The sequence below is a fragment of the Corylus avellana genome, chromosome ca4 (assembly GCF_901000735.1).
Source record: "Corylus avellana chromosome ca4, CavTom2PMs-1.0".
Taxonomy (NCBI): Eukaryota; Viridiplantae; Streptophyta; class Magnoliopsida; order Fagales; family Betulaceae; genus Corylus; species Corylus avellana.
Window position 1 is genome coordinate 25,665,549 of NC_081544.1, and position 12,526 is coordinate 25,678,074.

The 12,526-nt window shown below is 35.5% G+C and overlaps 1 protein-coding gene and 1 pseudogene across 1 annotated transcript; one reads left to right on the forward strand and one right to left on the reverse strand.

The window, feature by feature from the left end:
• LOC132178291 (PH, RCC1 and FYVE domains-containing protein 1-like) overlaps positions 1-6,142 on the reverse strand; it is a 13,543-nt pseudogene extending 7,401 nt beyond the window's left edge.
• Positions 6,143-9,514: 3,372 nt separating this feature from the next.
• Positions 9,515-12,526, forward strand: LOC132178292 (receptor-like protein 7). The gene has a single exon (XM_059590733.1). The coding sequence runs from the start codon at positions 9,824-9,826 to the stop codon at positions 12,473-12,475; it is 2,652 nt and encodes an 883-aa protein (XP_059446716.1). The 5' UTR covers positions 9,515-9,823; the 3' UTR covers positions 12,476-12,526.

Genomic DNA, 12,526 nt, shown 5'->3' on the forward strand with positions numbered 1-12,526 from the left:
ATAAACTCCGAGTAAACTGGTTTTAATACTCATGGGTATCAGAGCACATTTAACATTTTTAGCGTTTCTTTTAACACTCCATAGTGGAACACAAAATCATGTTTTTTAGGAGCTGAGATTATTTGGTTTTCAGCAGTTGAGAGTTACAGAAGCCATTGCAAGCTGCATCAACCAGCTATGTTAACTATGAATGTTAAAAAAAAAAAAAAAAAAGCATTCTCGGATGTATCCCAAAGCCATGGGTATATGTTTCACAAATTTTACAATAATTTGCAATTTCAAATCATATGTCTAATAATTTTTGTGCTACCACCTGGACGCCTGGAACACCCTTAATATATGAAAGACCCATCAATTTCAATGACAAAGATGGGTATTCAGTAAAGTAAAATACCTGTTTTGCGACAGACTTGACAAGTTCTCTGGTTACTCTACACTTGGAAGATTCCTCTTCAGCAAATGAAACAGCTTGTCGAGCATTTTCATATGACTTCTTAAGCTCCACATCTTGAGCATCGCACTTCTGCTTCAAACTTCTAGCCTGAAGGAGAGGAGAAAAGAATGAAATAGTTATTGTTTAGCGACAACTTCATGGTTTACAATCCTATACTAACAAGAAAAGAAGAATGTGGTGTTTAGAAAAGGAATATAATTAGTACTTGGTTTTGCAACTTTGACACTTCATGACTCAGGAGTTCATTTGTCTTCCTGAGACTTTCAATAAGACTCCTCGAATATGCCGGACTGACAGAGCGTGGAGGGCTTGGTTTCCTCGAGTATGGTGAAGCAGGTCTTGAGTTAGAAGGCTGAGGTGATAATGGCATAACTGGTTTCAAAGCATTTTGAAAAGCACTAAATGAACTTGGAAATGAAATATCTCTCAGTTGTAAATGCGACGGTACTTGGGAAGCCCTGACTATAGAAGAAGAATCCGAACTTGTCCCTGGCTTGCCTGACTTGATCTCAAGGTATCTGACTGGTTCTGTAGTAGGAGATAGTAAAATTCTGGAAGACCTTACCTCTGCCCTATCTAATCTTTCCCTGCTATCTATTGAGCGGCGAGGGGCTGAAACTTTTCTATTTACATTAGTAGAATTACCGGCCTCAGCAGCTTTAAGTTTTGCATAGCAAGAATCACATACCCGATGAGGTTTGCCAGGAGTTGGAGCCAATGCTGCTTTCAATGCTTTTCTGGAACTACAAGCATGGCAATGCACCAGTCCACAATTATAACAGTTATGCCTCTTTCTAGTAAAACCAAATGCTTGCCGACAACCAGAGCAAACTGATTGGTCTGCTCCAGAGACCCATTTATGGATGCATATACTTGCAGTAAAATTTGAGCCACAATATATATTTTTTACATGCCTATATATCTCTTAAGGCTTCAACTAGTGTTGGAAATTTACGGTCTTCTGGATCTCCATGTCCCAATCTTCCATTGGAACCTCTTCCCCAAGTGTATACTTCACTTCTAGATGTCAGGGCAGCAACATGATATGCCCCACAAGATATTTCTTCCACAAATTCACCAACTAGTTTATCTTGTACCAAGCAAGGTACCCTTCCATCAGAGCTTGGATTGCCTAGCTGACCATATGCAGTGCCGCCCATGGTAAATACATGACCTGACGTAGTGAGGGCAACAGTCATGGTGTGTCCACAAGCAAGCTGGTGGAAGTTATGGTCAATAAGTGAGGAGACACATGTGGGAAGAAGATAAGTATCCTTGCTTCCATGGCCCAAATGATATTTGTCACCATCGCCCCAGGTGAACAACTTCCTAGATGAAACATTTACACCAGAGTGGCCCATAACCTCTACAATGGCTGCAGTACGCCATACTCCGCATGCCACTTTAATAGTCTTCAGTCCATTCAACGATTGTACCTCCTTGGGATATGGGAGACTCTCACGATCTCCATGCCCCAAAACACCATATGTCCCATCACCAAATGTAAACATTTTCCCATTGGAAGTTGCCAACGCTGAATGCCACGTGCCACATGCAACAGATAAAACCTGGAGTCCTTCTAAAGGACCGGTAACCCTTTTAGGTATCCAATGACCAACATCAGTGCCATGACCAAGAAGTCCAGTATTATGGGTACCATCACCCCCAAGTAAATAAATCACCAGATGTAGATACAGCACATGTATGATACTCTCCACATGCAACAAAATCTACATTAGTAACTGGTTGGAACTCAACAAGACGAGGGCGACTGAAGTCTCTGTCAATCCCATGACCAAGTCTTCCTCCAGATTCCTCTCCCCCAGGTAAAAACCTCACCTTGCCTTGTTACAAGAGCAATATGTCGCACACCACAAGCAATCAGAGTAAAGAGCAATATTTCTCTTTACTAACCAGATCAAGCGATCTTTCACTGTTATTATATAGAAGTGAAAAAGACAAATATTCCTTTTCAGGACGTAAATATTGTCTAAAAGCAGCCTGTAAAAGAATTGCAAAATACAAGTTAGTTCTTGCCAACTTTATGAAACAAAATTAGTCAAGACCAATTTTTAAGGAGATGGTTCAATAAAATTGTGGTCAAATATTATCAATTAAATTTCAAATAGAAGTCTTTAATTCACAGTTCTTTGTTTGGGGATAATCCGTGACACGGAAGATAACTTCAGATTCCTTTCTTCTCCATGTGAGTACTAGACCAATGTTGTTTCATCCTATTAGTACAACTAAATTTGACATCATTCATTCACTTGAGATATGCCATGACTATCGGTAGTGAAGAAGATGAAGCCGATGCACATAGAACATACTAGCTGAAAGTAACCTATACTTGCATGGGACATCATGTCTAGAATGAATATTTTTTAAAACATGAAAATAATATGCAAACTCAGAAAATAACTGACCTTAGAAATTCTGAATGGGCAAAACTTAGGTTTCCCTTTCTGGCTATACTTAATTAGTTGCGTACCTTTTTTCAAAGCAATGAGTGCCTTCAAAAGAGGTAAAAAAAAATTAAAAAATTAAAATATAAAAATTGCTAAAAGGAATCAGTCATCCCAAGCTTTATCAAAATGTAACTACAAGAAATAACTAATGGTAACAGTTCTAGATTAGCGAAACAGAATGCAGGAATAACATTGTAGCATCAAATACACTCAGAGTAAGAGTTCTGAAGGGATACTTTTGCAGTCACAACATAACTATGTAATCATCAAGAATTTTATCGATTAATTAATAGCTTTCTATTATTGACTGTGTTGATCAACACAGAAGTAACTAAGGTTGTTCATTTTCATATAAAAGTTCTCCCATCTTTCTTTTTCGCCCTTTTTTAAGTGTCAGTTTTTTATTTGCGCTTTGAAGCTCTTGTTCCATAGTCACAGCTAAACCGCATTATATCAATTGTAAATCTAGGCTTTATATATCATGGTCAATGTTGTATTACTATTAGAAGTATTAATTCCTATATACATTTCTTTTGGAGTATATATACAGCCCCTTACATCTAGGTTTCTATGCTTTCTTCAACCAACATGATTCACTTCAGACAATAATGACTTTAGAGAAATGCTATACTATGCATATTAATGAATTATGCAAAATGATGTGGTGACACACTCTGCATCCCAAATGCACGGACTAAGGTGTGCATTAAAAAAAAGAGTCTTCACTCTTCAAGTATGAAAATATTTTGTGTGAGTCATTTGTAAGAAAAGCATTTCCCATAACCTTATCATTACTCATAGAATTTACTTTACAGCCAGAATTTCAATCAACCAACATTTCTTTTTATCGCCCAATGGAAGAATATTTCCAATAATTTCCATATAATGGTTGGCACACTAATATCACCATGTAACCATTCAATTTTCAGAACTTACCTTTTGCATTGTCTTTTTTTGTTTTTTTTTAAGGCATGTGCGTAGCATCAAGAAATTTGATCCTGAGTATGTCTTGGTATTCATTTCAAACATGTTTGATTGCATACTTCTTACAAGCTTACGACAAACTGTCAAAATTTTCACATATGTGCGTCGTTTAAATGCCACTAAAATCCAGTACACAAAAAGACATTTAAAACCAGAATCCTAGAAACAAAAACGCCTCCTAATAGACTATAGTGCTAAGTTGCGGTCAACTCACAAATATTTCACAAAACGCCCATGTAGATGATACACTAGATTGTGGAGAAAATAGCCACTCCTCAATTTTCTCGAACCAAACAGAAAATTTAAGGGAAAGAGAAAAAATTAAGGGTGGGAGAGAAAAGTAAAGGGAAACTGACTTGCTCAACGTCACGCTCATGTTTCCCATAGCTATGAGGATCTGAAATTCCATCTGAAAAAACCTTAAGAGCTCAACCGACAACTGCATCAGGCGGTAATGCGGCCGCGATTTCCGTGCCCCAGTCTTCATAGATGCATATGCTTTCTTCTTCTACCTCGGCCTCTCATCAAAATACCCACGGCCCTCAAGCCAAGATTGCCAAACAAAGAAGAAAAAGAATGACCCAATGCACATTCAAATCTCAAAGATCACCGACTGCTTCAAACTGGGTATCGTTTTGATCCACAAAAAAAGGACAACCCGGATGACAAATTTCACAGACCATGAGCCATGTATCATTTGTCGGGGACTTGGTGCACGGTTTTCTGAGTGTTTGAGCGAATTGGGTCGTGCAAAAGGATCAAGAACACAATGCAGATCAATCACAGAGAGAGAGAGAGAGGAGGCGAAATGGGCGGGAAGTAAGCGGTCAGATTGATGGGGAAGTTTTGCAGCTCCAAAGAGATTGGGTGGAGATATTGGCGCGCTTCGTTACCTGCTTCTAGTCAAAGATAATAGATTTTGCCACGTCCTTTGGTGATAGAATTAAGAATATATATATATATATATATATATATATATATGAAAAATTACTGATTACCCTCTCAAAGTTGACAGTGTTTTTCAATTTGAACATCAAAGTTTTAATTTTTGCAATTAACCCCTCAAAGTTTCAATTTTTTGCAATTTGACAAATTGTATCCAAAACTTTCCATATTGCCCCTAATTTTTTATTTTTTATTTTATAAAAAAAAAAAAAAAAAATTCGGGGTGGCTATGGCCATCTGGCCATTTTTGCACCTCCAAATTTTATATTTTTTGTTTTTTTTTTTTTAAATAAAAAATAAAAATTAGAGACAATATGAAAATTTTGGGATAATATTGGTCGAATTAAAAAAAATTGAAACATTGTAGGGTGGATTGCAAAAATTGAAACTTTGGTATTTGAATTGAAAAACGCTGTCAACTTTAAGGGGGTAAACTGTAATTTTCCCATAGATATATTAACATAAATTAAGTAACAAATAGCAATAGTTAATATATATTAAGTAACAAAAATTAATTGGTTATATTTACATTTAATAGTTAAAGTGGATGATTTGGTGAAAAGAATCATTAGAATCCTTATTCTAATGATTACTTTTTAAATAATAATAATAATAATAATTTTAATCTTATGCCACATGATGAAAACAAGGTTTAATGTGATTTTTAATATTAAACATGGATGGTTTTTAAAAATCATGTATAATTACTCCATTCAGTGTATTTACATTGAAAAGGAGGAAGAGTGTCCAAACGTGTATAATTGCTCATGTGATTTTTAATATTAAATGTGGATGATTTTTATTTATTTTTTCTAATGTGAAAAATAAATACATTTATTCAAGAATAAAAATAAAACCATTTTGTGACTAATGGTGAGAATAAATACATTTATTCAATGCTTAACACACCCCATGCACCAAGCAAGTCAACATGTTATACATGCCGCACATTGTAATTAGACCAGCACTGATTGAAATAAAATTTACAAAAGCAGAAGTAACATTTCTAATAACCAAGTCCGGACTATGAACTTACCCGTAACATAAAACAAAAAAAATGAAGGATTATTACAGTTCCAAAAGTGATTTCGCTAATAGAGAGGTCAGAGTCTCCGAGCTTCTTGTACTGCAACGCGCTCTTCTCGCCGAGTTTGGCGCAAATGCGGGTCTTCCTGGAGGGGGTTCTAGTTCCGACATCGTGGCGCGTTGGAAAGAGGGTGCGAATGGAGTAGAGGAAAGCAGGGACTGCAGAGAAGGAGGTGGAGGGTGTGGTCGAGGAGGCCATAACCATTGGGTTAAAAAAAATGGCCTTATCGCGACGCAGCCGTTTGAATTCAATCCCTGCGAGCGTGAGACAGTGTGTCAGTGCGCCTGTGTGGGTGTGACCGTGTGAGCTTCGCTTCGTACTTGGAATGTGAGTCATGTGACCCTCCGCGTGTTTACGAAAGGTGGGCCTTTTCTGGTTATAATCATCATGTTATGGGCTTTTGAACAATTGGGCAAAACCAGGCTTCATGATGGCTTTCTGGGCTACAACACCTTTTCAATTTCTCATGTACTTTTTCTTTATTTCTTTTGCTGAATTTTCATGTAGTTTTTCTTAGGGTAAAAAGGTGGACAGTTAATAATCGTTAGCTATCCGTTAACTGCTTTTGAATGCGGTTAAGAAAAACTACTAGCTGCCTAGGCGATTACAGTTAATGATCTTTGGTTTTTTCAACACTCATAGCCGCCTATATATATATATTATCACCCAATTGATAATGTTCTCCCAAACTTTCAACTGTGACAATGTCCCTTCCCAAACTACCAAAAATTGTCAATGTTTACCCTAATGACTAAATTACCCTTAGTAAAATAAAAACAAAAATACGAAAACTTCTAGAAAAAAAACCTAAAACTAACAACGTAAAAACAACAACAACCGGAAAAAAAAAAAAAAAAAAATCCAAGTAGTGACCAATACATATATATATATATATATATATATATATATTTTTTTTTTTTTTAAAAATCCTTTATAAGAAAAAATTGTGCAATTTAGATTTTTTTTTATAAAATAGAAAATTTTATTTTATTTATTTATTTTGTTTTATAATTTTTTTAAATAAAATTATTATAAGCTTTAAAAAAATATAAAATTTTCGTTTTTAAAACGAAATTATAAAAAAAAAATTATTATTATTATTTTTAAATAAAATTTTTTGTTTTAAAAAAATTATTATTTTAAAATTTTTCATTTTTTATAGGGTTATTTTTCTCTTATTGAAAAATCTATATGGATATTTTTATCTTTTTACTAGTCTTTTATATATATATATATATATATACTCACTTTAGTCAAGTCGTCTCCGTTTTATGGAATCTTTCATCAGAAGTAATGGTATATACTCACTTCAAGTCAAGTCGTCTCTGTTTTATGGAATCTTTCATCAAAACCAATGGTACAGTCACATTATGATTAAGATGATGTGTTGTTGTTTAGTTCCTCCTATTGCATGATGTGATTGTTGGAAATCATCAAATAAAAATGGTATTTGATTTGATGATAATACTCAGTCAAGTCATCTCCGTTTTATGGAATCTTTCATTAGAAGCAATGGTATATACTCACTTCAAGTCAAGTCGTCTTCGTTTTATGGAATCTTTTATCGGAAGCAATGGTATAATCACATTATGATTAAGATGCTACGTTGTTGTTTAGTCCGTCCTATCTCCGTTTTATGGAATCTTTCATCAGAAGCAATGATATAGTCACATTATGATTAAGATGCTGCGTTGTTGTTTAGTCCCTCCTATTGCATGATGTGATTGTTGGAAATCATCAAATAAAAATGGCATTTGATTTGATGATTATACTCAGTCAAGTCGTCTCTGTTTTATGGAATCTTTCATTAGAAGCAATGGTATATATATATATATACTCACTTCATGTCAAGTCGTATCCGTTTTATAGAATCTTTCATCAAAAGCAATGGTACAATCACATTATGATTAAGATGTTGCGTTACTGTTTAGTCCCTCCTATTGCATGATATAGGAGGGACTAAACAGAATCTTTCATCATGCAATAGGAGGGACTAAACAGTAATGCAACATCTTAATCATAATGTAACTATACCATTGCTTCTGATGAAAGATTCCATAAAATGGAGACAACTTGACTTGAAGTGAGTATATATATATATAAAAAGAGATTGTGATAGTAAAATGAAACTTTTGCTAAAATATAATTTTTTACTTAAAAGCTCTATTAACAAAAATGTAATTTGAATCATTTTGATTTTAAAACCTCAATTTTAAATTCGATACGCAATTTAGATTCATTCAAAATTGGAGTTCTTCTTACTATGTCCTAAAAAGACAAGAAAATCCTGACCCGATTTTCCTATACATATATATATACACCATGCATTCGAGTTCTTCTTACTCTGATGACCATGAAAATTCTTATAAATATTCTTTTCATGTCATCTGATAAAGATGCATAGCGAATATCGATCATATCTTCGAGAGTAGGAACCAAACAGTAATAGATGTGAATGTTCATTATCATTACTTCTGATCAAAGAACCCCTCACATCCACGAGACGACTTGAGTTGAGGTGAGATAAAAACAAGGAAAAAATATAAAATTGCCCTCTAAATTATCAGACGTTTGTAATATAGCTTTTTAATATTTAAAAAGTATTAAAGTAGCTCTTCAAACTACCAAATTATATCAAAAAGGTTACTTATTTTTTATATTCTTATCATACCCCTATTATTTTAACAAATAAAATAATAAAATAATTGTAAAAAAAACCAAACAAATTTTAAAAAATACAAGAAAACCAATGGGCGAATAATTTTTTTTTTTTGAAATAATTAATCACTGTAGTTGACCTAAATTACAAATTGTTTCATGTCGTATTAAAGTAAAATCAAAGACTCGTTCAGACTGGAACCATGTCGTATTAAAGTAAAATGAAATGTACGGTTATTGAGATATTTCAAAAAAAAAAAAAACAATTTAGTCACTGGAGTCAAATTATGTACCTTTGATTTTACTTTAATACTTTTAGAACATTGTGGGGTTATATTACAAACGGCTGGTAGTTTGGAGGGTTAGTTTTATATTTTTTCCTAAAAACAAGTATACCATACTCTGATAGTTTTTTTTTTTTTTTTAATATGTAAACCTCTTTTTATTCCATAAAAGATTCAGAGCATCAAGCTCTTAAAAACATAGGCAAAATTTATGTGGTTATAAAGTCATAGATATATCGAAAAAATTAACAATCAAAATGTATCTATGACCTCCGATCTTACTCATGTACAAACTTCATTTATGACATAAATCTACTCCTGACATATTAGATCTAAGACATGGATTGATCATATCCCAGTTAGTTTGTAAGCTTGGGATGAGACAAAATTGGAATAATTAGCACAAAGGAAGGAGCGGTGGAGAGTTGAGTAGAATAGTTTGTGATAGGGTCTGGTCCACTGCATGGACTCACCGGGAGTCAAGAGCCAAAATTTTAGACATGGAGAGGGCAAAATATAAGAAATAAATTAACATTACGTTGTTTTAGGGCCTTACAAGAAATATGAAAAAACTTTTCAGCAATATCATATCGCTCCATCATGAAAGATCCTTTGATTTTACAGGGACGACTTGGCTTGAAGCGAGATTAGGATAAGCACAACGGAGTCTATGGAGGAGATGGTCTGATCAAAGCTTTCCTTTGCATCAGCTCACTGAGAAATAAATTAACCTTATTGGGACCACACAAGAAATAATCAAAGATTTGAACAAGGCATCTGTATTCTTTTTCTAAAGTACATAAAAAAAACAAGGCTCAATTTAATATTTTCTAAAGTTTGACGGGGCCACAACACTGGCGGCTCAGTCTATAAAAGCACCTAACGTTGATCACTTCCATGTATGCTTATGTGAGAGCTAAACAAAATTCAGTGCAACATTATTATGGGTTTCTCGCCTTCTCTGTTTGCCTTCATGAGCTTTCTTCTTTCACTCTCGTTGTTTTATCTTATATTTGCTGGCTTCTTTTCTTTTGTGCATCCACTTTGCCATGATGATGAGAGCTTTGCCTTGTTGAAATTCAAGGAAAGCTTTACCATCAATCAATCTGCATCTGATGATCCCTCCGCTTATCCGAAGGTTTCGTTGTGGAAGCCTGAAAGTGGCGATTGTTGCAGGTGGCGTGGTGTCAAGTGCAACGAGGACACGGGTCATGTGATCAGTATCGACCTCAGCAGTAGTTGTCTTTATGGCTCTATCAATTCCAGTAGCACTCTCTTCCAGCTTGTTCACCTCCAGAGCCTTAATCTTGCCGACAATCACTTTAATTTTTCTCGTATCCCAACTGCTTTTAGACAGCTTTCTAGGCTAACAAACCTCGATCTCTCTGCCTCAGCATTTTCTGGTCAAATCACTTCAGTAATTTTAGAGCTCTCTAACTTAATTTCCCTTGATCTCTCAAGCAATTATGGATTGAAGCTCCAAAAGCCTGGCCTCAGAAGTATAGCTCATAGGTTAACAAACTTGAAAGAACTACATCTTAGTGGGGTTGACATATCATCCACTGTACCCAATATCTTGGCAAACTTATCTTCTTTAACATCTCTATTTCTAAGAGAATGTGGCTTGCATGGTGAGTTTCCCATTGGAATTTTCCATCTACCCAATCTTCGGTCTCTTAGTGTGAGATACAATACATATCTCAAAGGAAGTATGCCAGAATTTAACCAAAGCAGCCCCCTCGAATTTCTGGGACTTTCTGGGACGAGTTTCTCTGGTGAGTTACCGAGATCAATTGGTAACCTTAAGTCCTTAGATTATTTTAGGGCTACAGAATGCAATTTCTTTGGGCCAATACCGTCTTCACTTGCTAACCTTACCCAACTAATCATGCTACAATTAGGAATGAATGGGTTGCGTGGTTCAATTCCACTGTCAATATCTAGGCTTGTGAATCTTGAGAATCTCGATCTATATTCTAATCACTTGAGTGGCACGGTGGAATTTGACTTGTTTATGAAACTCAAAAACCTCAAGTCACTCCAACTATCAAGGAACAATATTTCATTGCTTACAAAGCCAAGTACCAACGCAACTCTTCTAAAATTTGAAATTTTAACTCTAGGTTCCTGTAACTTGAATGGGTTTCCAGATTTTCTAAGGAACCAAGATGAGTTGGGGCTTTTGGATCTTTCTGCCAACAAAATTCACGGCCAAATTCCCAAACGGATGTGGAGTTTAAGTAAAGAAACTCTTTGGTCATTAGAACTGAATTCCAACTCTCTTACTGGTTTTGATCAACTTCCGGCTTTTCTCCCTTGGACTAATCTACGTATCTTGGAGCTTAGTTCTAACAAGCTTCGAGGGTCACTCCCAATCCCACCACCTTCCATCATTACGTATTCAGTCTCAAACAACTCATTGACCGGACAAATCCCACAACGGATTTGCAATCTAAGTTCAGCTTTTACTCTTGATTTGTCAACCAATTACTTGAGTGGCTTGCTTCCTAAATGTTTAGGCAACATGAGTGAATCTCTCTCAGTTCTAAATCTACACGGCAATAGCTTCCGTGGAACTATTCCCGACACATTCTCAGAAGGAAATGAATTGAAGATGATTGATTTTAGCCAAAATCAATTACAGGGGCGTCTACCAAGATCAATGGCCAATTGTACCATGCTTGAAGTTCTTAATCTGGGACACAATCAGATGAATGATACTTTCCCTTTTTGGTTGGGAATTCTTCCAGAGTTGAGGGTTCTCATTTTGCGATCTAATGGAATCTATGGTGCAATGGGAAATCCTAACAGCAGTTTTGATTTCCAAAACATGCGCATCATTGACCTCTCTAATAATGAGATTACTGGTAAGTTGCCATCTCAATACTTCCAAACTTGGAAAGCTATGCGAATAGTTGATGTTAAGGGTTTAGTGTATTTGCAAGCAAATGAAAGTTTCACAACACTGGGAAGCAGGTTTTTTGGCTCCTACCCTTACTCAATGACATTTACTTACAAAGGCACAGAGAGAGTATACGAAAAAATCACAGATTTATTCATAGCCATTGATCTTTCGGGTAACAGATTCGAAGGGAAAATTCCAGAAGTTGTGGGATATCTAAAAGGACTCCAGTTGCTCAATCTTTCCAACAACTTTCTCACAGGTCCTATCCCTTCTTCCTTGGTGAACTTAACAAACGTAGAAGTATTGGACTTTGCTCAAAACAAGTTGTCTGGTGTGATTCCTCTGCAACTCGTGCAACTCACTTTCCTCGCATTCTTTAATGTCTCTCATAATCATCTCATGGGACCTATACCACATGGGAATCAATTTGACACATTTTCAAACAGTTCTTACAGTGATAATCCTGAATTATGTGGAAGCCCTTTGTCAAATAAATGTGGAAATTCAAGAGACTCACCGCCTCCGCCTTCAACTTTTGAAGAGAATCAAATGTCAACATCCTCATTTAAATTCGGTTGGAAAGTAGTTGTAATGGGATATGGTTGCGGATTCATAGTTGGGCTTGTTGTTGGGCAAATTGTGTTTAGAAGAAAGTATGATTGGGTTATGAAGACTTTTGCAATCTGGTAGCCAACACGAAGAAGGGTCACTTTCCGCCTCTTCCCGCTTCTTCCCTAGACG

Coding starts and splice junctions, on each gene's coding strand:
- LOC132178292 (XM_059590733.1), top strand. CDS start 9,824: ATGGGTTTCTCGCCTTCTCTGTTTGCCTTCATGAGCTTTCTTCTTTCA.